At 47.0% G+C, this 27,328-nt stretch overlaps 1 protein-coding gene across 1 annotated transcript; it reads right to left on the bottom strand.

Moving 5' to 3' along the window:
• Positions 1 to 16,576: 16,576 nt before the first annotated feature.
• On the bottom strand, positions 16,577 to 24,045 carry LOC147679615 (ubiquitin-like protein ISG15). The gene is made up of 2 exons (XM_086944733.1): positions 23,929 to 24,045; positions 16,577 to 17,699 (listed from the first exon to the last, which is right to left on the bottom strand). Exon 2 carries the CDS (start codon positions 17,694 to 17,696, stop codon positions 17,229 to 17,231), a length of 468 nt encoding a protein of 155 aa, XP_086800859.1. The 5' UTR covers positions 17,697 to 17,699; positions 23,929 to 24,045; the 3' UTR covers positions 16,577 to 17,228.
• Positions 24,046 to 27,328: the final 3,283 nt, after the last annotated feature.

Here is a 27,328-nt window from a genome sequence, read left to right as displayed (position 1 = left end):
CAAACCGGGCCGAAGACGGCTGTAATGCCAGAAACCGGTCCCCGGGAGCTTGTTTCCTTCCCAGTGTAAGAATTGGCTTTTGTAGTTGGGTTTGCCCTGTTCCCATCATGCACTGGGACAGGAACAGACTAATTTGCATACAGCCAGGTTCTGAAACTGGGATGGTGCAGTGAGCTAAAAAACGGTGTTGGATCTAGCCCTGATCTCTTGACTGGGTGAGAGCTTTCTGCTTAATTCAGAGACTCTGTCCCTCACCACCCCTTGTTGTAAATATTTTTGTCCACCCTAAGCGTGGAAGGGTATTCTCAGATGTGAGACCCTTGCTCATTGTACCATCAGGATTCAAGCAAACCGGGCCGAAGACGGCTGTAATGCCAGAAACCGGTCCCCGGGAGCTTGTTTCCTTCCCAGTGTAAGAATTGGCTTTTGTAGTTTGGTTTGCCCTGTTCCCATCATGCACTGGGACAGGAACAGACTAATTTGCATACAGCCAGGTTCTGAACTGGGATGGTGCAGTGAGCTAAAAAACGGTGTTGGATCTAGCCCTGATCTCTTGACTGGGTGAGAGCTTTCTGCTTAATTCAGAGACTCTGTCCCTCACCACCCCTTGTTGTAAATATTTTTGTCCACCCTAAGCGTGGAAGGGTATTCTCAGATGTGAGACCCTTGCTCATTGCGCCATCAGGATTCAAGCAAACCGGGCCGAAGACAGCTGTAATGCCAGAAACCGGTCCCCGGGAGCTTGTTTCCTTCCCAGTGTAAGAATTGGCTTTTGTAGTTTGGTTTGCCCTGTTCCCATCATGCACTGGGACAGGAACAGACTAATTTGCATACAGCCAGGTTCTGAAACTGGGATGGTGCAGTGAGCTAAAAAACGGTGTTGGATCTAGCCCTGATCTCTTGACTGGGTGAGAGCTTTCTGCTTAATTCAGAGACTCTGTCCCTCACCACCCCTTGTTGTAAATATTTTTGTCCACCCTAAGCGTGGAAGGGTATTCTCAGATGTGAGACCCTTGCTCATTGCACCATCAGGATTCAAGCAAACCGGTCCGAAGACGGCTGTAATGCCAGAAACCGGTCCCCGGGAGCTTGTTTCCTTCCCAGTGTAAGAATTGGCTTTTGTAGTTTGGTTTGCCCTGTTCCCATCATGCACTGGGACAGGAACAGACTAATTTGCATACAGCCAGGTTCTGAAACTGGGATGGTGCAGTGAGCTAAAAAACGGTGTTGGATCTAGCCCTGATCTCTTGACTGGGTGAGAGCTTTCTGCTTAATTCAGAGACTCTGTCCCTCACCACCCCTTGTTGTAAATATTTTTGTCCACCCTGAGCGTGGAAGGGTATTCTCAGATGTGAGACCCTTGCTCATTGCACCATCAGGATTCAAGCAAACCGGGCCGAAGACGCCTGTAATGCCAGAAACCGGTCCCCGGGAGCTTGTTTCCTTCCCAGTGTAAGAATTGGCTTTTGTAGTTTGGTTTGCCCTGTTCCCATCATGCACTGGGACAGGAACAGACTAATTTGCATACAGCCAGGTTCTGAAACTGGGATGGTGCAGTGAGCTAAAAAACGGTGTTGGATCTAGCCCTGATCTCTTGACTGGGTGAGAGCTTTCTGCTTAATTCAGAGACTCTGTCCCTCACCACCCCTTGTTGTAAATATTTTTGTCCACCCTAAGCGTGGAAGGGTATTCTCAGATGTGAGACCCTTGCTCATTGCACCATCAGGATTCAAGCAAACCGGGCCGAAGACGGCTGTAATGCCAGAAACCGGTCCCCGGGAGCTTGTTTCCTTCCCAGTGTAAGAATTGGCTTTTGTAGTTTGGTTTGCCCTGTTCCCATCATGCACTGGGACAGGAACAGACTAATTTGCATACAGCCAGGTTCTGAAACTGGGATGGTGCAGTGAGCTAAAAAACGGTGTTGGATCTAGCCCTGATCTCTTGACTGGGTGAGAGCTTTCTGCTTAATTCAGAGACTCTGTCCCTCACCACCCCTTGTAAATATTTTTGTCCACCCTAAGCGTGGAAGGGTATTCTCAGATGTGAGACCCTTGCTCATTGCACCATCAGGATTCAAGCAAACCGGGCCGAAGACGGCTGTAATGCCAGAAACCGGTCCCCGGGAGCTTGTTTCCTTCCCAGTGTAAGAATTGGCTTTTGTAGTTTGGTTTGCCCTGTTCCCATCATGCACTGGGACAGGAACAGACTAACTTGCATACAGCCAGGTTCTGAAACTGGGATGGTGCAGTGAGCTAAAAAACGGTGTTGGATCTAGCCCTGATCTCTTGACTGGGTGAGAGCTTTCTGCTTAATTCAGAGACTCTGTCCCTCACCACCCCTTGTTGTAAATATTTTTGTCCACCCTAAGCGTGGAAGGGTATTCTCAGATGTGAGACCCTTGCTCATTGCACCATCAGGATTCAAGCAAACCGGGCCGAAGACGGCTGTAATGCCAGAAACCGGTCCCCGGGAGCTTGTTTCCTTCCCAGTGTAAGAATTGGCTTTAGTAGTTTGGTTTGCCCTGTTCCCATCATGCACTGGGACAGGAACAGACTAATTTGCATACAGCCAGGTTCTGAAACTGGGATGGTGCAGTGAGCTAAAAAACGGTGTTGGATCTAGCCCTGATCTCTTGACTGGGTGAGAGCTTTCTGCTTAATTCAGAGACTCTGTCCCTCACCACCCCTTGTTGTAAATATTTTTGTCCACCCTAAGCGTGGAAGGGTATTCTCAGATGTGAGACCCTTGCTCATTGCACCATCAGGATTCAAGCAAACCGGGCCGAAGACGGCTGTAATGCCAGAAACCGGTCCCCGGGAGCTTGTTTCCTTCCCAGTGTAAGAATTGGCTTTTGTAGTTTGGTTTGCCCTGTTCCCATCATGCACTGGGACAGGAACAGACTAATTTGCATACAGCCAGGTTCTGAACTGGGATGGTGCAGGGAGCTAAAAAACGGTGTTGGATCTAGCCCTGATCTCTTGACTGGGTGAGAGCTTTCTGCTTAATTCAGAGACTCTGTCCCTCACCACCCCTTGTTGTAAATATTTTTGTCCACCCTAAGCGTGGAAGGGTATTCTCAGATGTGAGACCCTTGCTCATTGCACCATCAGGATTCAAGCAAACCGGGCCGAAGACGGCTGTAATGCCAGAAACCGGTCCCCGGGAGCTTGTTTCCTTCCCAGTGTAAGAATTGGCTTTTGTAGTTTGGTTTGCCCTGTTCCCATCATGCACTGGGACAGGAACAGACTAATTTGCATACAGCCAGGTTCTGAAACTGGGATGGTGCAGTGAGCTAAAAAACGGTGTTGGATCTAGCCCTGATCTCTTGACTGGGTGAGAGCTTTCTGCTTAATTCAGAGACTCTGTCCCTCACCACCCCTTGTTGTAAATATGCAGACCTCACGGGCATGAGTATTTTCCCCTGATCCACTTCCCACTTCAAGAGGATCTTCTGTTCCAGCAGTACAGGGTTCTTCATCAGAATCTGCACATTCAACACCTCTATGCATGTAGACTGAGCTGCAGCAGTTGACTACTTTGGATCTACTAACTGAGATTGTGGATGTCATCCTTGATGCAAGGCATCCACCTACAAAGTCTGTTTATGCCGGCTGCTGGTACAAATTTGTGGCAGTTAGACAGACTCTTTACGAGCCAAATTGTGAGATAGTTTATTGTTTGTTTAGTCTTTGGCCCAAGAAGGAGTTGCAGTAGACACTATTAAAGGTTATTAGTCAGCTCTTTTGGCTTTGTTTGCATTTGTTGAACTAACAAGCCATGTGTGAATTACCTGTTGTGATGCAGTTTATTAAACATTTGACACTCAGTTTTCTCCCAAACCGTTTGTGATGGCAAAGTGGGACTTTAACTTGGTCATGATGTTTCTCATGTATACTCCCTTTAAAACAATGTAAAGCCAGTCATTGCATCTCTTGTGACCCTAAAGACGGTCTTTCTCAGCATGATCATGACATCTTTTTACTGGAGTGCATTCCAGGCTCTACTGTTACAATTACCATACGCCACCTTTTTTCTGGACACACTGGTGCTGACAACTTGAGTAGCATTCTTGCCAAAAGTCTTGACTTCTTTCCACATTGGGCAAGCCATCCCTCTTCCAGCATTCTTTGCTGCCCCTCACTTCTCGAAAGAGGAGGAGATGCTCCATCAGTTGGTCCCCATCAGAGCTTTACACAGGCACATCGATCCTGCCAAGGACAACGGGTGGATGATCAGCTTTTTGTGGGGTTCTCTGAAGCAGATATGGGAAAGGCTGTCCAGAAAAGGTCTCTCTGTAAGTGGGTAGTCAATTTAATTCAAAAAGACTTTATTCGATTACTTTTTAAGACAATCAGAAAAGTACATAAAAGAGACAATTCGTTCATTAAATACAGTAACATTTCATATACAGTGCATATTTAAATGTAAAAGATTTAATCATACAAGCAATCGTACTAGTCTCCCTAGTTACTAAGTAATAGATTTCCTGTGGCTAAGAACTTTTTTACAAAACATGCCTACCCTCCAGACTCTATGTACATCGTCCAAAAGCTGCAGCACAAGTAGTGCTGGGCGGGATTGTCTCAACCCCAGCACCTTCAGTATTGGAACAATCCAGACTTTCCTTAAATTACTATAAAATCTGCAGAAAAGAAGGACGTGTATTATCGATTGTTCTGAGCAATTATCACATGGGCACAATCTTAATACTCTGGACCAATCGTTTATAACACGGAAGCTCACGAGCCTGTGGAAAATACTAAATCTAAAACAAGTTAATAAAAACCTGTCATAGCCACCAAGTACAAATAATAGATTAGACTGAATATTAAAAGAAGTTAAAATCAGTTGATTGTGCTGGACAGTGGGCTTTAGACTTTCTGTTGCTAATCTTATAGAGTCCAGAAGCAAAAGGCCCTCCCTTTTAAACTCCTTTCTACTAATCGTTAGCATAGTTTTTGGGTTACTGTAATATTCCAGGTGATCGAGATCGGACATGAAGTTTCTAATAAACCTCAGCCATGGGATCAGTAAGGCTCCTTCAAGTTGTAGACTATCTGCTAAGATATCCTGGTTTAATTTTGTCAGGTTTTGTCCATATCCTATGCCATAGGAGAATGAACTCCATCTTTATTAGATCTGCAATATATGGCAGGCCCAGCTCCGAGTGGCAAACATATGCAGATAGGCTGCTGGGAACAGCTAGAATATATCTCAAGAAGATATTTCCCACCGTTTGTAGTGATTGTGTGTCCGCAAAGCCCCACACACCCGCTCCATACATGGCTACAGAGATGCATTTCGATTAATAAATCAATCAATCACAGCATTTATATAGCGCGCTACTCACCCGGAGGGTCTCAAGGCGCTTGGGGAGGGAGGGTCCGCTACTACTCGAACAGCCAGGTCTTGAGCTGCTTCCTGAAGGCGAGGTGGTCTTGGGTCAGGCAGAGGTGGGTCGGGAGGGAGTTCCACGTCTTGACGGCGAGGTAGGAGAAGGACCTTCCTCCTGTGGTGGCTCTTCGGATGCGGGGGACGGCGGCGAGGGCGTGGTTGGTTGATCGAAGCTGGCGTGTGGGAGTGTAGAAGTTGAGGCGGCTGTTGAGGTATCTTGGGCCTTGGTTGTGTAGGGCTTTGTGTGCGTGGGTGAGGAGTCGGAACGTGATTCTCTTGTTGACCGGGAGCCAGTGCAGGTCTCTCAGGTGTGCGGAGATGTGGCCGTGTCGGGGGATGTCCCGAATGAGTCTTGCTGAGGCGTTCTGGATTCGCTGAAGTCTCTTCTGGAGTTTGACAGTGGTTCCTGCATAGAGGGAGTTGCCGTAGTCCAGTCGGCTGGTGACGAGGGCCTGGGTGACCGTCTTCCTGGTCTCGGTGGGGATCCACCGGAAGAACTTACGTAGCATGCGCAGGATGTTGAAGCATGACTAGAAGACGGCGTTGACTTGTCTGGTCATGGAGAAGGAGGAGTCCAGGATGAAGCCCAGGTTGCGTGCGTGGTCTGTTGGTTTGGGTGCGCTGCCCAGGGCCGGGGGCCACCAGGAGTTGTCCCAGGCGGAGGGCAAAGCTCCTAGGATGAGGACTTCCGTCTTGTCTGAGTTCAGTTTCAGGCGGCTGTTCTTCATCCATTCAGCTACGTCTTTCATCCCCTCGTGAAGGTTGGCTCTGGTGGTGGCGGGGTCTTGGTGAGGGAGAGGATCAGCTGGGTGTCGTCGGCGTAAGAGATGATGTTGAGGTTGTGTTGGCGTGCGATGGCCGCAAGGGGGCTCATGTAGACATTGAAGAGGGTGGGGCTGAGCGAGGAGCCTTGAGGAACGCCGCAGATGACTTCGGTGGCTTCTGATCTGAATGGGGGGAGGCAGACTCTCTGTGTCCTTCCGGCGAGGAAGGAGATGATCCATTCTAGTGCCTTCTCCTGGATTCCGACGTTGCTGAGGTGCTGCTCTAGGGTGCGGTGGCAGACAGTGTCGAAAGCCGCGGAGAGGTCCAGGAGGATGAGGGCCGCTGTTTCCCCGTTGTCGAGCAGGGCTCGGATGTCGTCAGTGGCTGCGATGAGGGCGGTCTCGGTGCTGTGGTTGGCCCGGAAGCCGGACTGCGAGTAGTCGAGGGATCCATTTGTCTCGAGGAAGGCGGCCAGCTGCTTGTTGACTGTCTTCTCGATGACTTTGCCCGGAAACGGGAGGAGCGAGATGGGGCGGTAGTTTTTGAGTTGGGTGGGGTCCGCTGATGGTTTCTTCAGTAGAGCGCTGAGTTTGGCATGCTTCCAGCTCTCCGGGAAGGTCGCAGTGTCGAAGGAGGTGCTGATGATGTCCCGCAGGTGGGGCGCGATGACGGAGTCAGCCTTGTTGAAGACGTGGTGAACGTGGTGAGGGCAGGGGTCGGTTGGAGATCCAGAGTGGATGGAGTTCATCATGCGTAGGGTTTCCTCGGTGTTGATCGGGGTCCAGGCGCAGAGGGTGGTGGTAGGGGGTGCAGGTGCTGTCGTGGGGTGTGCTGGCTGTGTGCTGAAGCTGTTGTGTATGTCCGCGATCTTGTTGTGGAAGTAGGAGGCGAGGGAGTTGCACAGGTCTTGTGATGGGGTGATGTCGTTGTTTCCGGCGCTGGTGTTGCAGAGCTCTTTGACGATGTTGAAGAGTTCCTTGCTGTTGTTGGCGTTGTTGTCCAGTCGTTCCTTGAATGCGGTTTTCTTGGTGGTGTGGATCAGTTGGTGGTGTTTTCGAGTGGCGATCTTGAGGGCGGTCATGTTGTCTGGTGTTGGGTCTCTGCGCCAGGCTCTTTCGAGGGTTCGGCAGTTACTCTTGGAGCTCTTGAGTTCGTCGGTGAACCATGGGGCTTTCCTGCTGCCGGGTCTGCAGGGCGGGGTCCTCAGCCGGGCGAGGTCGTCTGCGCAGTTGCTGATCCACTTCGTGAGGTTGTTGGCAGCCTGGCTGGGGTTTGCTGAGCTGGCGGGGGGTCCTGGCTCAAGGAAGCGGCGAGCTGGTCGGCTGTGATCTTGTTCCATCTTCTGCGTGCAACCTGTTGCTGGTGGTGGTGGATCGTGTTCTTTCTGTAGCTGAAGTGGACGCAGCTGTGGTCCATCCAGTGGAGTCTGGTGGCGTAGCTGAAGGTGATGTCCTTGCTGGAGGAGAAGACGGGGTCGAGTGTGTGTCCGGCGTAGTGGGTGGGGGTGGTCACCAGCTGCTTGAGACCGAGGGTGGCGAGGTTGTCCAGCAGGGTGGCGGTGTTGCGGTCGTTGTTGTTCTCCAAGTGGAAGTTGAGGTCCCCGAGGAGGATGTATTCAGCGGAGGGGAGGGCGTGCGGGCTGATGAAGTCGGCGATGTCTTCACTGAATTGTGTGCGTGCTCCCGGGGGTCTGTAGATGAGGGTGCCTCTGAGTGTGGTCCTAGGGTCGGTGTGGATCTGGAAGTGCAGGTGTTCGGCGGTTGTGAGGGTGTCGTCGGAGTTGCTCGTGATGCGGATGGTGTTCCTGTGGATGATGGCGATGCCTCCTCCGGTCTGGTTGCCGCGGTCCCTCCGGATGATCTTGTAACCGTCTGAGATGGCGATGGCGATGTTGGGCGCTGAGGAGGCATTCATCCAGGTTTCCGTGAGGAAGGCGACGTCTGGTGATGGTGTGTCGAGGAGGTTCCAGAGCTCGACGGCGTGTCTGTGGACGGAGCGGGTGTTGAGAAGGATGCACTTCAGGTGGTTGCTGCTGGTTCTCGGCTTGGTGGGTGCTGGTGCTGTGCAGGTGCGGATGCAGGAGAACTTGCAGGAGTGGCAGCTGAAGGGTCCGTGGGTGCGCCTCGGGGTGGCCCGGTAGCATCCAGGGATCCGGCCGGTGTTGAGTGCGTTGAGTTCGGTGGCGTCGTAGGTCCAGCGGGTGGGCTGGTGTCTGTGGGGGCCAGGGGTCCTGGCACTGGGCGCGGTCCAGGCGCGGACGGGCGCAGACGGGCTTACCTTTGGCGCGCCTTCGGCGCACAATCGGCGCGCCAGTTGCACGTCAACGCTGCGCGTACGCGTGGTCGCCATTTATGGAGAAGTGGGAGGGAGGGAGGAGCAGCCGGGAGGGGGGAGCGGGGAGGGTACAGAAGGAAAAGGGGGCGTGGCTGCACGCACAGCGGCAGGAAGCGGGGAGCGGGGCGGGGGCACAGGGGGCAGAGAGGGAAGCGGCAAGAGCAACAATGAGGCAAAACAATAAGGAAACATCCAACAACAGTATGGGGACAGTACAGAAAGGCCAGAAAACGAAAAAATAATGCAGTCAAAAATCCAAACAAATCACGCTACTACAGTGGGGGGCGGGGTCATCGGGGCGGGCGCAGCGAGGCTGAGGGCAGCAGCAGGGAGGAACGCACACGCTACAACTGGTGGCCGAGCGGCGAGGGGGTGTCCTGAGAACAGGTCTGTATTAACTCCAATGGCGGTCTTCTCCCAAGTTTCCTCGCAAAGTTAGCGAGGGCCATTGTCGTTCTGGCAAATGCAAGTTTTTTTGCCATAATGGCTCGTGTCCATGAGTCACTGCGGTCAAAGAGTATGCCCAGATAAGCAAAACTATTTGTGTGCTCTGTTTTCAGTCCTTCCAGAAACATGTCCCTCCACTTGTGGCTCCCCAATCCACACCTTATTATATATGTTTATGTAGTGTTCACTTTAAGATCAAAGTGGCCCATAAACTTGGTAAAATTATCTAAAACCCATTGTAAACCTACTTGGGTGCGGGGCATTAAGACTGCATCATCTGCATAGAGAAGTGCGGGAATGGGACGTGCAGCTATTTGTGGGAAGTCCTGGTTATCCTTAAGCAGTGCCTCACATAAACCATTGATGTAAAGGTTAAAAAGAAAAGGGGCCAGGACACATCCTTGCCTGACCCCTCTTCTAATAGGGAATGGGCCTGTGCGATCACCGACCAAGCCAAAGCGCACTCGCGCCTTGGCTTCACAGTATAGGCATCTAAGAAAGTTAATCATTTGCGTGTCCATCCCTATCTGCTCAAGGATAGCCCACAACTCCTCGTGACTAACTGAATCAAAGGCATCAGTGAGGTTAACAAAAGCTAAACACAATCTGCCTTTCTTCACCCATGTGTACTTCCCGACTAAAATAGCTAAATTTAAACTCTGCCCCACTGTCCCGAGCACCTCACGGAAGCAATATTGAATATCTGCCCTTTCTTGAAGATGTTCCAAAATTATACGTCCGGCTACTTTAGTCATTGCATCTAGTAGAGAAATGGGCCTCTAATACTTCGGATCCTGACGGTCCCCCTTATTAAAGATTGGGACAATGGTATATTCAACCCATGTTGTTGAAAAGGGGGCAAGGCAGCTGGCCGTTAAGACCTGGGTGACATTTGGTCCCCAAAGTTCATTATTAGATTTAAGAAAGTCTATGGGAACCCCATCCGTTCCCGGAGCCTTCCCCCTGCACTCACAGAGAGGGCATGTTTTACCTCCTCCAGGGTAAACCGAAGATCGAAATACTGGGTCTCAGAGTTGTTAGTAATTTCCCTTTGAACGCTCTCACTGTGGATAGCAGGGTTGTGAGCTATATTGTACACCCCTGAGAAGTAGTCAATGCACTGCTTCTCGGATATAGCAACCTCTACTGAAGGCCCTTCTCCGGAGTTCAAAAAAGGTGTTTTTACCACCCTCCAAAACGCCAAGCTGTCTCCCCTTTTAAAGGCTTCATGGAGAGATTCCCAGGCTTCATTTCTTATTGTGGCTTTTCTTTCCCTAATGGCCACTCTATATTCTGCTCTTGCCCTTCATATATTTACAGCGTTTTTAGGACTCTTGTGTAATTCCTTCATAGGTCTCGCTGAGTCAAAGCATGTGCTGCTCTGCAAGACATTTTGTAGTGTGCTTTTAAAAGTGCTTCCCCAGGCTTCTGCTGGCCTAGCGCTTGTGGTCATGTGCGTGTGCACGCGTGCAGCCGCCTGCTTACTCCATTTACTCTCTCCCTGTTAGTTTGCTTCCCTTCCCTCCACCCACTGTGTTGCTCCCCTTTCCCCCACGCATTCCCTGCCCTCTGATTCTTCCGCCGCTCTCCTATTGCTTCCCTCTCCCGTGGCGTTTGTAATCCTGCCCCCTGCGTTTTCCCCTCGCCCTCCACTGTGCTCGTGTCTTTTTTTCTTTTCGCATGCTTGTTCTTATTTCGTGGTGTTGTTCAGTAACACTGTTCTCACATTCATTGGAGAGAACAAGGTATTGCTACTTAGGTTAGTAGGCCATTTTCAGAAATTCGTGACACGATTCATGTTTTCGTCAGTAAAATGCATAAAGGCGGATTAAATGCCCATTCTTTTCTTACATTTGACTTTAGTGAAGTCCAATATATTCATTGTACTACGGTAACGGATATGTATACATTTGTTTCAGCTGTTATTTGTGTAACCTTAAGCACCGAAGAGTGTTCATTTGATTATCGTACACAAGGTTAAAGTATTACACTGAATTTCAATCCTTCCATCGTGATTTTTGCGAAACATGTGCAAGTAAACAAATCAGTTCTTATTGGAAGTTGTTGCGAAGATTTCCAGAAACTTATAAAAAGTTAGAACCATTGTGAGTAGCACTTTAAGAATTGTTTTGTAGTCCCATTGTCTCTGCTTGAGTTGCCCTTTGGGTACCTATTTACTGTAAATACCCTGAGACAAAACTGAAAAGGTAAGACCGACCGAAATTGGCTTTGATAATAATCTGTCAACTCTAACAGCCAATTAAAACGCTGTCGCAGAGTGAGACACATGTCCTGTTTTACGTTTTCACTCAGATGACCCTCATATCAGTTGGAGGAGAGTGCATTCCAATATTGTTTTGCCAGCTAACCAAACAATATTTCTGTTTTCTGCTGTACCCCCGTTTTCCTTTTGTTATGAGTTCAGCGTTTCGTGCTGAAAGATCAGGTTTTCGGCACTAGCCAAGCACAGCTGATGGAGCCGAACTGTGGACAGCTGCTTCTTTAGTGACGAGACCGGCAGTTAACATGTAAGACATACCTTTTATTAGAGAGCAAGCTGGGCCTCCACCCCCACCCCAGTCCTCTAGCTTCTAACATTCTAGAACTACATCTGTGGTAACCTGGATACCACACATCCTCCCGTCTTAAAGTTCACATTAGAAATAAACCACAAAAGCATATAATATTGACCACGTTCACCACCATGTCTACCACGTCCACCACCACCACCATGTCCACCAGCACGACGTCTACCACATCCACCACCACCACCACGTCCACCACCACCATATCTACCACATCCACCACCACGTCCACCACCACCACGTCCACCACCACCATGTCCACCAACGCGCCCACCACCACGTTCACCACCACCTCCACCACCACATCCACCTCCACCACCACCACGTCCACCACCATGTCCACCACCACTTCCACCCCCACCACGTCTACCATCACCATGTCCACCACCACCATGTCCAACACCACCACCACTGCCACCAAGTCCACCACCACCACATCCACCATGTCCACCACCACCACGTCCACCACTACCACGTCCACCACCACCACGTCCACCACATCCACCACCACGTCCACCACCACCACGTCCACCATGACCACGTCCACCACTACCACGTCCACCACCTCCAATGTCCACCACATCCACATCCACCACCAAGTCCACCACCACCACCACATCCAACACCACGTCCACCACCATGTGAACCACCACCACGTCCACCACCACCATGTCCACCACCACTATGTCTACCACCACCACATCCACCACCACCACTATGTCCACCACCACTAGGTCCACCACCATTACGTCCACCACATCCACCACATCCACCACCACTACATCCACCGCCATGACCACGACCACCACCACCACGTCCACCACCACCACGTCCACCGCTCCCACCACATCCACCACCCCCACCACCACGTCGACCACCACCCCGTCGACCACCACCCCACGTCCACCACCACCACATCCACCGCCACCACTACATCCACCACTTCCACCACCACCACCACCTCCACCATCACCACCACCTCCACCACCACCACCTCCACTTCCACCACCACCACATCTACCACATCCACCACCACCACCATGTCTACCATTCCACCACCACCACTACATCCACCATGCCCACCACCTCCACCACCACCACTACCATGTCTACCACATCCACCACCACCACCATGTCCACCACATCTCCCACATCCACCACCACATCATCATCCACCACCACCACGTCCACCACCACCTCCACCACCATGTCCAACATCACGTCCACCACCACATCCACCACCACCATGTCCACCACCACCACGTCCACCACCACCACATCCACCACACCATGAAAAGTACCTTGCTGCCATGCTGATCAGGCCATTGCCATAGTGATGACCCTGTATGGTGGATGCCATCATCAAGAGGAGAGGCTGCCGTGTTAACTGGTGCTGGCCTAAGCCTTGACTGAGGATTGGACCCGAAAGCCATCGAGTCTCCAGCATCCAACTGTGGGAAGGATCAAAGGACTCTTACCATCACACTGATGGAGTGCCAAGGACACCCAGCCACTGACCCTGCAAAGCCACAAATGTTACTCACCAAAGGCAGCCACAGCAGCCTCCGGGCCCACGAGTGAGATGTTTTTATAGACTCTGGTTGTGCAATCCCTGCTGGTGCAAGTAAGACTGATCGAAGGGTCAAAAGACCCGGGGGGCACATGTCTGAGAGATAACGCTTTGACGCTGGAACACTTGACTATTATAAAAGAGTTGGAGTGCAACTTCTGAGACTCAGACTGCTAGTGTGGCTGAATCTGAATGTCACCTATTGAGAATGGGGAATAATGACTACTGCTGGTAAGGAGGAGGGACTCAGGAGCCTGCCTATTAAAACTAGAGCTCTGACCTCAGGAGGCTATGTGTATTGTTTGTGTATGCCACTTTTCCCTTTGTGTTCCGATATAAATGCTACTTTTGTCATTAAAGACAGTATTGGACTGGACAATCATTTAGTTCTGCTGTTGACCATACTTTGGGGCATATTTACTACAGAAGTGGCGGGCATGGCGTTAGGCTCCTTGGCTTAAGGCCACACTCCGCCACTTCTGAAACAAAGGGCTGCACCATATTTACAACAATATAGCACAGCCCTGCATTTCCCTCAGCTCTGGCGCTAAATTTAGCAGCCTAGCACCAACCCATGCACCCTTGCACAATAGTGCAAGTGTGTCTGCATTGAGGGAAAGAGTATTTATGTGCAGGAAGGTGTCCCTTAATGCAGCACACATAAAAGTTGCAAAATGTCATTTTTTTATTAATTCTTCATGTGCAGGAAGTGACACCTTCGTGCACATAAACAATTAAAGGCCTTTTGCTGTTTCTATGTATGCTGCACAACGCAGCACACATGGAAAAAGCAAAAACTAGGAGAAAATAAAAATTTCTCCTCATTGCGCATGTTTAAGACCAGGTTTTCCCTGTTCTTAATTTAGGCATGGCCCCATATTTACGCTGCCCTTGTAAATATGGCGTAGCATAAAAATCAATGGGTTTTGCGGTGGACGCCCACCACAACACCCATTTCCAGCCCCTGTCACGCTAAGTATAGCGTAAAAGGCGCCCTTAGTTACAAGGCAGAGTTAAGCCACTAGAAGTGACGTTCCTGTGGTGATATGGGCTTGTAAATATTCCCCTTTGAGTTGTGAGCCTCTATCCCCCACGGTTTGGCACCAGTAGCGCCGGGTTGCCCTGTGGCCCTCTGAAAGGGGTTCTGAAAAGAACCCTTCTATGAGTTGGTCAGAAGAAGCAATCTTGTCTAGAATAGAAACCTGTTGCCCAACCTGACATGCATCCTCTGATAATCAGCCCCCCAAGCCCTGTGCCTCCTGCTTCAGTCACTGCTTGTCCATCTGTACTATGCTGATGGAAATGTGAGGCACTCGCATCTGCACTCTTCCATTGCCATGCACCTTCTGCCCTAGTAGCACTGATGATAGCACATTTCCCCTGTGCCAGCATCCTACACTGCAGTGCACCCCACCTATAAAAGACACTAATGATCATGTGAGGTGAGTGTGCACACACCCTGCACTGCTGTGCACTGCTGTTCACCTCCTTTTCCAGCGACATTGATGATCATGTGAAGCCTGTGTGCCTGCACCCTGCAGCGCTGTGCATCTTCTTTTCAAGCAACGTTGTTGCTGTGTAAGACTTGAGTGCTGCACTACCTGCTCTCACAGTGCAAATGTTCCCCCTGTTGAGGCACCGTCAGAACATCCCTGTCCCTGTATTTCTACCTGCAGCTGCTTCTCACAGACATCTGAGACTGCTGCTCTTTCCCCCAGCAGTGATTCTGGATGGCGTAACCTCTGCAAGTGGCTCCTGTGTAAATGTGCTGGAGATGAATGAACACAAACTTTTGTAGCACTAATTACAATGGAGTTTGTGAATCGACCCAAAGAATTTACATCACTACAGCAATAAGAGGTGTACATGCCATAGAAGAACAGGGCATGTTTCCTTAATATTAATAACAATAACCTATGTGCATTTTTATACAAGAATGCTTCTTTGGCATCGTATAATTATATTATTTTGTTACCTTTCCTGCCTGAAGCAGACATTCTTGCTAACACCACCCTCCGAGAGTAAACCTTGACTGTGCAACTTTGCAAAGTTAAGGATAAAAAGAAAAGCTACTTGTAATTCTGTAAGCTTGCAGTGGTATCTGGCTCTTTTCAGCTCACGAACCAGATACTACTGCAAGTGCACAGATACTTGGGGCAATACTAGTTACAGGGAACTGCTAACTGCCCTTAAGTCACACAGAAAAATTCACCCACACCTCCATTCATTTAAGATCGGAATTCCGATCAAGGCAAAAGATGGACTAAATTAATGATATGAAATGCTCAACCATTGGAGCAGTTAGTACCTTGCGCCTTATGCAGGATCTGTGTTGTGTGATTCTCATGTTGATTTGTTGGCATGTTTTGCTTAGTTTAGTTTAGTTGATGATGTGTTCCTAATTTGGCCTACCAAATATCAATTACTCCTTTATGAAAATAAATCAAAATAAAAGAGGTAAAAACCATTGCCAAGATAGACATAATTAATTTAGTCCATCTTTTGCCTTGATCGGAATTCCGATCTTAAATGAATGGAGGTGTGGGTGAATTTTTCTATGTATTGATCCTGTGGTCCTACTCCCCTCCTTCCCATTTTGGACCAAACCCCTTCCTTTTTATACAACTTAAGTCACACAGACCATGAAGAACTGTAGTAGTCAGTGTAGGCCTGGCTCAGTGTTCAGTGAGGCCCTGACTGAGTAGCAAAAAACCACATCCCTATCTTCTCCCTGTACCAGGACTCATGCACACCAGTCTAAAGATACTTGAGAGATTCTCAGGGAGTTAAACCACCAAATACCCCTTCTACCCCTGAAGCAGGAGATGGGTCTCGGACTCTGAGGTGTAGCCATTTTCATCCCACAGTGGTCCACTTTACGGTTTTCTTAAGAAACACTTGACTCGTGTGAGGCATGGGAGTTCTTTGCAAGAAAACAGATGGAAACCAAATATGGAATACGTAAATAAATAATGGTGCCTCCCACAAAGTCGGGCCACCCGTGAGGGTCCTGGAGAGCCCACAAAGCTTTCTGTGTGTGGCAAGAACATAAAATACAACTGCAACTTGAAGAAATGGTGTCCAAAAATAGCTGTCACAACAGAACTAAAGCTTAGATTAGGATATATTTATTTCACTCTTTTTGTACCTTACATTAGAATATCTTTATTTCACTCTTTTTTTAAATTAGAATATATTTATTTTACTCTTTTAGGACTGTACATTAGTTTGACAGAGTTCAATAACGAGAATCTGTACAGAGCAGCACTGCGTGGACTTTTTCACAAGGCTTAAAACTCTAAGTCACAGTTCGTTTCTTCTGAAGAACAATCAGGCATTGCCCTCTCGTCCTCCATCGACTGTCTCCCTGTGTGTCTTAGACTACTCCTTGTAGCAGTTGTGTTTTACTCTGCTCTCCTCTTCTTTGTAAACATTTCCCCTATCCACTATATACCAATAATACCACATCTTGTTTCCCCATACCCTCCTGACCGTTTATCTCTTTACCACTATGCCTCAACTTCCCATTTCTCTCTAGCATAGTGTATTCTCCAGGGTACTCAACATGCTCCCTGTGCCACTTTTAATGTGTTGAAGTCTTCAGTTTACATGTTCTCCTATCTTTTACCCATCCCCTACTGCCATTCCAGTTCTCCACTACTCAGGGCAGTGCCCCATTCCTTCTTTGGTCTCTCATTCCCCAATAATACAGTCAAACCCTCCAGTTATCTCTCCCTCCAACCCACCAAGACAAAGCAGCCTAATTGGGAAGGTTGAGAGGTCAACAGAGAAGTAGTGGAGGTGTTACAAGATGTAAAAGTTAGACATCATAGTTGCCAGCACGTAGATGCTAGCATGTTTAAAGAAAGGAAGTAAACATGTCCACCGAAGGCAAAGGTGCTAAGTCACTTTAAAGATGGCAGCGAGGAGGTGGAGCAGATAACAGCAAAGCTGTCGCTGCGGACATACACAAGTGATAATGCCTCTTTAAAAAAGTTTCTAAGAGTTTCTATATAAGAGCCACAATGGATAGAGGATGTGGTGTGCAGTCAAGAGATCGGGATTTAATATCATAGGGGTAGTTGATGGTTTCATTCTTCTTTAAGCTCCTCCATGTGGAAAGTGGACTTCCATTAACCTCCACGTAGACGAAGGTTCATGTAGATAGTCCCTCCAGGGACAATGTTGTACTCTCCAAGTTTCCTTCCATCTTCCAGTGTCGTCGAGTCATAGCAAAGCCAAAACTGTGAAACCTGGACTCTCTCCCGCTCTTGAATTTGAGCCTTGAACTCGCTGACGCCCTCTGATGGCCTAATGGTATATGGTGACTTGCGGCCCTTGTCTGTCATCAGAGACACCTCAAAAGGAACATCGTCTTTCACCACTAGCAGAACAGTGTCCCCTGGTGACAGCTTATACTCCGACAGCTGAGCCTTGTCCTGAAGCTCCACGTACCCTCCATTCTGGAACCCCAGTTTCTGCTGGTAGGCGGGTACGCCAGTCTTGCTGGCCACCTGAGCTTTAAAGGATGAGATGGAGATGGAGGGGTCAATATCCAAAGTATAGACGGTCCCCGTGAGGAATTTCACGTGCAGCAACATCGCCTGGAGGAGAAAGAGACAAACGGTTATAAAAGGACATATTGAATGCCTGATGGATACAGTGTCTACGCTCAGCTATAGTCACATCACATTTACAGGATCTAAACCTGCAGTATATGCAGATCTGTGCACAACCATACTAACTACATCAGCATATATGGGACCTCATATGTAAAAACTGCATGTTCCTACTTCTCATACCTGAAGGAAAGCTTTTGCGTACATCTGTGCACAACAATATCAATGTTGGCTATACAGGGTCTCATCTATCTACAGGTTCATACCTGCTCTTCCTACAAGTACTCAGTCAAACGACCTCACAAACGTACATCATGGCTTAAATTATTTCTTTATGTCCGCCTCCAGTCACAAAACCGTTATGTCTCCCCATCAATTCTATTCAATCTTTTTCCTACACCCTACTAGAGGTAAAATGGTTCAATCGCATCTGCTTCTGTATGTATTATCTGGCAATATCCTTTTGGTTGATGTTGATTCATATCTCCGAGAAGATCACCTGATTGCTCTCGCTCTCCCTGAAATTTGAATTTAAATATCCCTGCTCATGATACTTAAGTGGTTTTGTGCTAATAAATCTCTTACTCCACCAGGAAACTCAAACATAGCACTGCTAAGGGAAACTGAAGAGCTTCTCGGGTCCATAGATGAAGTGGTAAAAGTTGAAGAGGTCTGCACCTGATCATTCAGGCATTACTGAGATTCAGTCAATTCTCTTTGAAGAACAATGAAATGTACAATAGTTTGCATTCAGCTTATGAACTGTAAATTCCAAAATATAGTCTGCCAAAATCTCAATATTCAAAATACATTTCCCTGCAAATATTTTAACCATTTAATAACTACATCAAGTGAAAGTGACTTCCCATGTACTTAAAGACTGGGTTAATTTAGTATTCTACCTCTGGTCCTGATCATATTTGAGGGCAAGTGCTTGATAGTGCGATAAGATGCAGGCAGATACTTTCAGAGAGAGATATTTAGAAGGTCTGTGTTTTGGAATCTTTGTTTTAGTGCAGCCACAGCCAGACCTGCACCGAAAAAGAGCTTTCAGAAGCACTAATGAGAGAGGGGCTTAGGGCCTGTTCACGTGCAGTATTTGTTTAGTAGTTGAGTGGGTAAAGGCTGTGTGCTTTTGCTGAAAAGATTGCTTATATTACATTTTTTGCTTTCTTGGAAAGCTTATGCTTAGTGTAGATGGGCTGAATTGGTTATGGTGAAAAGCAAGTGAAAAGGCTGCAGGCCTGATCTGTTTATTATGAAAAGTAATGATACTGGTAGTAGGCCTGACATATTTATTGTGAAAAACATGTGTTCAATCAAAAAGCAAAGCAATGGTGGCTATTACTTTAAAGGGGTGTACTAAATTTAAGCTATATACAGTAATCAAAGGTGCTAACATGTTAAACCAACCAAGTGTGCAATAATAGTCCTAGAAGCAAAATTCTAGGGCTACAATTCTGCAACACTTTCCCCAAAGTACTCAATATAAAGTAGTCCAGACTGTAAAATTTGAGTCCAAGAATCTGCAGCCCGGCTGCAGCAATCCAAAGTCCATTTAGTAGTAAAATCTGTTTAATAGCTTCAGGCTAAGGACGACGCGAGACTGATGAAACTAAGGTCTTTCTTTATACCCTGAGGACCGTAAGATATCGATCTGTGGGGAGATCCTAATAGAGAATCTTAGAGAATTCTGTCTATAGAATACAGAAATAGATCCACATACATAGTATTTCAGAAGAGGGAATTGATTTCACTGTTGTCGTAAGAGGAAAGGTGACTCGGTGGAACAGATACATGGAGGGAGGAGCCCTGAAGAAGTTATACATCAGTGTGAATCATCATTGAATTAATGGACTGTCTGGAATTGTTTGTGCGGACCACATATATTTTTACAATTGTCTGTTGTGGAAGGTTCTTTAACAACAAAGAGAATCAAAAGTGTCTGGTTCTCTGTTGGTCGACACACCAAATGTAAATAATTTTCCCAGTAGTTAGATAAGTGCGGTATCTTATCCTAGATCCTTTTGTGCTAATCCTCAGTTGTGTAAATTAGAATGTTCTGCCCTGATGCGGAGGAATGCTCTCATAGCTTTATAACCGGCCGTAGCTGGGTTGTATTGGCCATTAAAGGCCCACTCACTTGTTGAAGGTCCTCGCCTTTGGCTCGGGCCTTTAATGCTGGAGTGGGTCTTTAATGTCTGGTATAACCTGCTAAGGCGGACTGTAAAGCTATTTTGAAGACTTCAGAGCTGTGTTTTGGTTCATGGAATCTCAAAGATTACCATAGTAAGTAAGGTTTTTGGAAGAGGTTACCCCCTCTAACAAACCAAAGAGATAAAACATTTGGTATTTTATAGCCATTGTTAGGCCCTTTTAAGAGATTATGTTTTGCTTTGCCAACTGCAATTCTCTAAACATGTGTAACTTTATAGCTGATGTTGCCTTTTGGGAAAGATTATGCTGCACAGGCTATAGGCCTGATTGGCTTGTTCTGGTAAGTTATGTCTGATGACGTAGATCTGATGTAGGCTGATATGTTTGTTACACAGAATTTTACAAATCATTCGAGTAGGCAATGAGTTTGGTGTTGTTGACTGATTCTATGATACTGATACTATGATAATCCTTGGGCATTTTAGGAGGGATTTTATATTGTTTTGACAGCTGTAATTTTGTTCACATTTGTAACTTTATTAGGATATACCTGAGGGTTGCTGCACAGACAGAGTGGCTTTGGGTCAGCCCTTTTCTGCCATTGGTCTGTACGAGTGTCATTTGCACTCTGCTTGCATATAGGATGGGGCAATGGTTCAGCTCACTTAGTCATTGGTTCTTGTGTCTTGTGAGTGACAACATTTGTATGACTACAGGTGCACACACCCTGCAAAGGAGCGTTCTTCAGTGCCAGGGAAAGTTGGTCTTTTTCTCCTTTTGTAGTACTGTTTAAATTTCTTTCCTTCTCCTCTTCCTATTTTTAGAGCATACTACAGCTCCCCAGACAGTGTAAGTAGCTAACTGGCCTGTTGCTAATTTCATCGCCAGTGTACCATTTCCCACATGCCCACTGCATCTAAACCAGGAAATCATCATTCAATGATAGTGTATCAATGTTTTGCCCTTCCAAGATGGCCAACACATTGCTTCAAAACATGGTAGCCAAATTGGAACTTTAAAACAACAATACATTATGTATAGTACCTTTGCACAATGGCCACCTGCTTCTTTGTTAAATTGTATTTGTTAATGCAAGCATATGCCCGCCATATTTAGGTGGATCGATGTTTTCTTTTTCCTACTTTTATTCTTGCACATGTTGTTCTGCCAGTATGAGTGTTTCTGTAGTTTTGCAAGAGGGTGAATGCAAACATGGGCTAGTGGGGAAATGAGTGAGCCCAGGATTTAGTGGCAGAGTGCAAGAATTATGACTTATTGAGTGCCTAAACTCATCCATGACTTGAGTCGCTTCATTTATAAGCCAGACCTAAAAGCATTGCCAATGTTTGTTTTGTCTGCAGTGTAAGTTTTCTTATGCTACCAGTGAGCAGTATTGGAGCAGTTTATGCATTTTGAAATCATAAAGCAGGGCTGTAAGAGTGACTGGCTCCATGCTCCATGCAAAGTGACACAAATGTTACTCTCTAGCTAACAAAGAGGCACTGAAGCGTATTAACATCAGAGCTACATTCCCTTGTTTAAACTTTCACAAGGAGGCGAGCGGCCCCATTCTGGATGCATTGACGCCTGTTAAATCCCCTATTGCCAAAATGTAGCCAAGGCAATGGAAGAATGTAGTCCACATCCAATGTAAGAAAGAAGGCGAGAGCAGAAAAGTTTTTCTTGAGGGTACCGAGGTGCAAAGCATCTTAGCTTGTGGCAGCGCTACCATGAGGAACCAAAGAAAAGGATTCACCAGCAAGGATGCCAAGGACTTGTGGAAATGATCCTGGTGTGAAGTACACAACCTCTGTCAAAGGCCTGGCCGTTTGGATCCAGATTTTGTAGAGATCATGGAAATGAATCATTTAGGTGGGTGTTGTCAGCTTACAAGATAGGGTGGCGGGATACCTCGAGGTTAAATAAGAAAGATGCCATTTGCCAACCCTCAACTTTTACTTTTTAGCCCTGATGAGGTTGAAAGAGCCCCTTGAAAGTGCTTCAGCCCAGGTCCTGCAAATAATCATGAAAGTCTCATGATGCTGGGCATCTCTTGGCTGCTGCAGAGATGCGCGGCATGCCTCATTGTGCTGCGAGTGGTGCTCCCCTTCTGTAACCATGGAAGAATCCTCTATCTCATTCAAATTGTTGACTGGCTTGTTCATCGGGGGTGTCACTGTTTTCATTGTCCTCCTTCTACCCCCTTCATGAGTGCTATGAGGCTTCCATGGGTGTTATGCAGCGCTATGCAACACCCACCACATACAAGTAAATGCTACACGCCTTACATGCTTCAGAATTATCATCACCCCTTAACCTCTCTCTGTGCCTGGAATCTGTGGTGAAATCCCTGTGATTAAGGATGCAGGAGGAACTTTTTTAAAAATTGAGAATGGAACTTTGAGTGTTTGGCGATGGAATGTTTGTTTGTACTGCCTATTTTTATGTTTTTTTTCTAGTTTTTCCATTTTATTAAAAGCACCAAGCTCTGGCAATGAAAATCCGTTCGGCTTTTGTATCGTGAAAATGTTTCATGATGCTTCAGCATCACAGAACTGAGGTGCAGCACGGAGACAGGTACAGAATAAATGCAGCGGTGCCAACTTTCCTAACAAGCAATCACTGGCAAAGACACTGGGCCTGGGTTTACTGTGACAACGCTGCAAACACTGGCATACAGAAAATATGTTCAGGCAGAAGGACATGAAAGTCAGACCTGCTGGCTATTACAGTGCTTGGTATTGGTGCTTGTTGCGTGGTATTGGGAGTGTTGATATTGGTATTTGGGTTGTCAATGCTGAAATTAGTGGTGATGTGGTGTTACTGGTTGTGGTATTGGTGGCAGTGTAATGTTATTGGTGGTGTTAGTGTAAGTGGTATTAGTGGTGGTAGTATTGGTAGTGGTACTGATGGGCTGTACTGGGAGTCTGGGACTGGTGGTGGTGTGCTATTCATGCTGATGATTGTATTGTGATGATTGTGGAATGGGTGGTGGTATTCTGGTAGTGGCAGTGGTGGTGTGGTATTAGGCCATCCCAGTGTAATGAATAAAGAGCAATTTGGAGGTTTGTGCACGACACGTACACATTTACATTTGAGTATGCAGGCACCTGGTTGGAACCACCACCCAGGCCACACCACCAACACCACGTACATGACCACCTTAGAAATAACACAACCAATATATATTAAACCCTACACAGTACACCAATGTGATTACAAAAAAATACAATTTGAAAGTCATGTTTGATTTAGGCTTGCACTTGAGTCTTCGCATACACAATCAAAAAGTGTCTGATGCAGTAAAATAAAGATTGCTTTCTGCATGCAACGCATGTTTCAGACAAAGAATAGAAAGTAACAAAAAGTATGATGGTTGAGTGCACATTGCTATATAAGAACTCCGCGGCAGATTTACAAGATCCCCTTGCGTCACTTTTGCGTTGTTTTCCCATGTTAAAAATGACGCAGAGGTGGCGCAAGGGGCTTGTAAATCTGCCCTTCCATGTTCAGTTTCTCTATACTTCCATTGCAGTTTGATTAACTTGATTTAGGGCATTCTCGGTTTTAGCAGATTAGAAAACATAAACAGATTGGGGCAGATTTACAACCTTGTGCCACTTTTGTAATTTTAAAAATGACGCAAAAGTGGCCCAAGGGGCTTGTAAATCTGCCCCATGGAGTTAGTGCGAGTTGCACAGGGTCAAACACCTTGGTAGGGACGCTGGGATTTCACCTCAACTCTCCTTCGTATGTATATATGAACATTTGCTAATAAAAACTGTTGTAATAAAAAAAAATCAGCTACCTAACCGCAAGCCCACATCCACCTGCCCTGAAATCCCCGTTGTAATACAAAAAGGTGTTTAATCGTTTGTCTGTCGGGCAAATACACGGCCTGTCCTATTGGCGACCGCAACATATTAGTAATGCGGCGGTGTACATGTTGTACCAAAGTCGTCTCTCCCCGAATCCAACTTAGGGAGGGTGCTTGCTTAGAAAGCATTTGTTTTACATTTCAGAAGTACAGTTCGTGAATAAATGAACGATGACTTACTGTTCCAGGTGCTCCGTGGGATCTTTGTATGAACAGGATACTTTTCTCGCTCTTTCTCTGCCTCCGTTGGACCGCGTCTCTCTCGGTGCGTCCAAATCCCCGGTATACATCACTGGGGCCGCGCGCTCCTTCGTTATATAGGCGAGGCTGGCTCCGCGCGTGACGTCACTATGTTTGGAAGATGCCCGCGTGAAGAAACGAAACTCATCTCTGACCAGGAAAGCGGAGTTTTGCTTTCCATCTTCCCCTCCCTCCTCTGCTACCTTTTACCTCCTTTTGTTCCCCGTTTCACCCCTGTGCAGTATTGCAGGCTCATATTTGCACCATTCAATCCTCGGGACAAACGTCTGCGTTACTAGTGTGTCTTTTTCTGGACTGTCTCAAAGAAGGAACTGAAAATGAAATTAGGGTACGTCACGTCACACAAAGGGCACAATTGCTGAACCTCGGTTACTGAGATTGTGTATTTATTTTTAGGTCGAGCAGACCTACCCTCAATGCGTGAGCATTGACGGTGTCTGCTTCAGACCTATTGTGGCCCGTTAGTGAGAATGCTGGGGAATGAGGACACCAATCTGTTACGAGCTCGCAGTTTTCCCCGCGGGAGCGCGCGTCTGACCCGCGCTTGCGCAGATCAACTCACAGCCCCTGCTCGCACACAGCCAGCCCCCACCCCTCTGCATGCACGCATACACAGGCGCGCGTGCGCACACACACACACACACAGACACACAGGCGCGCGCATGCACACGCAGGCATACGACACACATACAGGCTCAATCACACACAGTCACGCACGCGCGCACACACACACTCCCCCCCCCCTCCCCTCCCAGGCATACACACAGGCACGCACGCACTTCACTTCAGCCCTGGGCCCCACTCACCGACTGCGCTCTTCCGGCGGGCTCCTCACGGCGCGGCGCGGCTCGTCTCCTCTTCTCAATCGGGCTCGCGGACCTCGGGAGGCGGGACTTCCGGTCGGCCGCGACCTGATTCGCCGGCCGGCCAAGAGCTTCCGGGTCGCCGCGGGCAGCGCGGCGGCACTCCGATGCGCAGTCCCTTTTCTTCAGATGCAGGGGTGTCCGTGCTTACAGAAGTTGATCAGTTGCCTTACTCTACTACATGTTGTGCTCATTGGGAAAACATGTTAACACCTCGGCGTCGGCTCAGCATCCTGTAACTGGCCAAATCATTCATCTTTATTGGTAGGCACGGCCCCGGGGAAAATGAATGTGTCCGTGTGCGTGTACTGTAACTGGTGCTTGTGTAAAGCGCTTCAATACCTTCGGTCCGATTTCGCGCTATATAAATCTGCAACAACAAAAAAAAGTCGCCTCTCTCTTGTTTTTTGTTTTGTTGCTGGTTTGTCTAAACATGATTCTCGGTTACATCCATTGGCTAGAACTTTGAAAACAGACCCGGTATTAGCAAATGTGAGAGCTTCATCAGGGACTCGCACACACGGGACTGGGGCGCACCTGCCGGGGAGGAGATGTTTGTTGTCGATTTGCTGTTACAATTTTTTCATCATCTGTCCTTCACAAGAGAGTCCTCCTCGTTTTTACTGAAGTGTTTATGAAGATGCACTGCACATTAATTTTCTCTTTAGTTAATGTAAGTGAAAACCTGCAATTGATGTGGTCATAGAGAATAAAGATAAGAATAGTAATGTTTTAATTTTTAATTGTGTTATTTTTGCTCAGTGCTTTGCCTACATTGGGACAGCGATCTCTTTTTCATGTCTTTTTAAATGTGTGTGTCTTTGAGAAATGCAGTGTATTTTGTGTGCTTGGCAAACGTATGTCACCATTTGGGCCTTATGTACCGCAATTCACTTTCCCAGTTGCATGTTCCCTTGAAGCCATTGGAAGGAAACTCGGAAGTTGTGTGATGGTCGCATACGATTGCGATAAATCTGTTTTGAGTTATACCATCTGACCTGCATCTCCCCGAGAACCTCTTCTCATAACAAACCCCCTTATCGTGTACAAAATTACGATCCGGGTGCTTTTTAATTTGACTGATGTCTTATTAATGTAGAAATACATTCGTACTCTTTCTTGAAGCTCCCAAAGGGTAAATATTTTTCCTCTCGAATTTCGTAGTGAGTTTGTAGTAAAGGTTCACATCTTAAGTCCAAGCAAGATATCAGTCATCTTAATGGTCTTGAGGCTCGGTGAATTAGTCAGTACTGTGGCTACTGATACTGAAGTCTGTATTGGGGGCCATGCTAGTATTTATATGCTACCCATCATTCAAGCTCATTGTGTATATTTATAGTACAGTTATAAACATCCTTGGCATAATGACGAAAATACTTGGTATATGACGGGCATGTATACAATGTGATCTAAAAAGCATGGGGATTTTAATCACATTCTACCTATTGTGGGATTGTTGCATGTGAGAACTTAATAAAACGTGCATGCTTGAGGAACAAATGTGTATTTACTAAAAATAAATAGCTGGTGATTTATAATGAAATTATATATCTTTGCTATAAAAAAAGCTTTTGTTTATGGGCCTATAATCTGCTGCTCATATGCAGCCATATGCATCCATCCAATGCCCTCTTTACCAGCTCCTTATACCACAGTGCTCTTTCCTTTGCAGCCCTTCTTCCTTTACCTCGGGCTGGTCGAGTAAGGTCCTATCGTCCAACTCAACGCAGTTTATCACTCATGGACCTGGGAAACTTGGCAGCTATGGGGAGAAAGGGTGTTTTTGAAAAACAATATTGTTCCCATTGATTAATATCGACGCAAAGGCAAATTTAAGGGGGCAGCTAATATAAGGCACTTTCTGGCCCCAAAATAGCGAGTCTCGCCAGAATAGTGTCTTTTGGCATGTGTGCATGGTCTAGCCCTGCGACCACTAAGATAGGAAGGGATTTAACATTATGAATTCTCTGAGAGATTCTTACAGTTTTACATTGTGAACTCTGGCAAATGCAATAGTAAGGGGTTTTACAATTTGAACTTTAAATTGCGCACTGACTGGCATCAAAACATCTAAGTCACGTAAATACAAAACATGTTGCAATACAAATGCTATAGGTGTCACATTTGCGAAAGTTATAACTATTGGCATTGTAAATGACAAAGCTATTAATTTAGCTATTTTCAAAAACAAAACATAAATAAAAAAATTGTCATTTACAAGACCAATAGCTCAAACTTTCCTAATGCGAGACCTATTGCATTGCAAATGCTTGTTGTTGATGCTGTCCAGACACACCGAAGCAAGGGAGTAGACAGAAAAATAAAATGACACCCCCACTTTGAACCACACGACTCCATACGAGCAACGTGAAAAATGTCGACCATTTCTATGCAGGCCTGTGAGAGTTGTCCCACCCTCGCCCGTGGTGAAAATAGTGCAAAAAATATGCTTTAGA

Source organism: Lissotriton vulgaris, chromosome 11 (genome assembly GCF_964263255.1).
Source record: "Lissotriton vulgaris chromosome 11, aLisVul1.2, whole genome shotgun sequence".
Classification (NCBI taxonomy): Eukaryota; Metazoa; Chordata; class Amphibia; order Caudata; family Salamandridae; genus Lissotriton; species Lissotriton vulgaris.
Note: the sequence above shows the minus strand (reverse complement) of the source record. Positions and strands in the feature narration are given on the sequence as shown.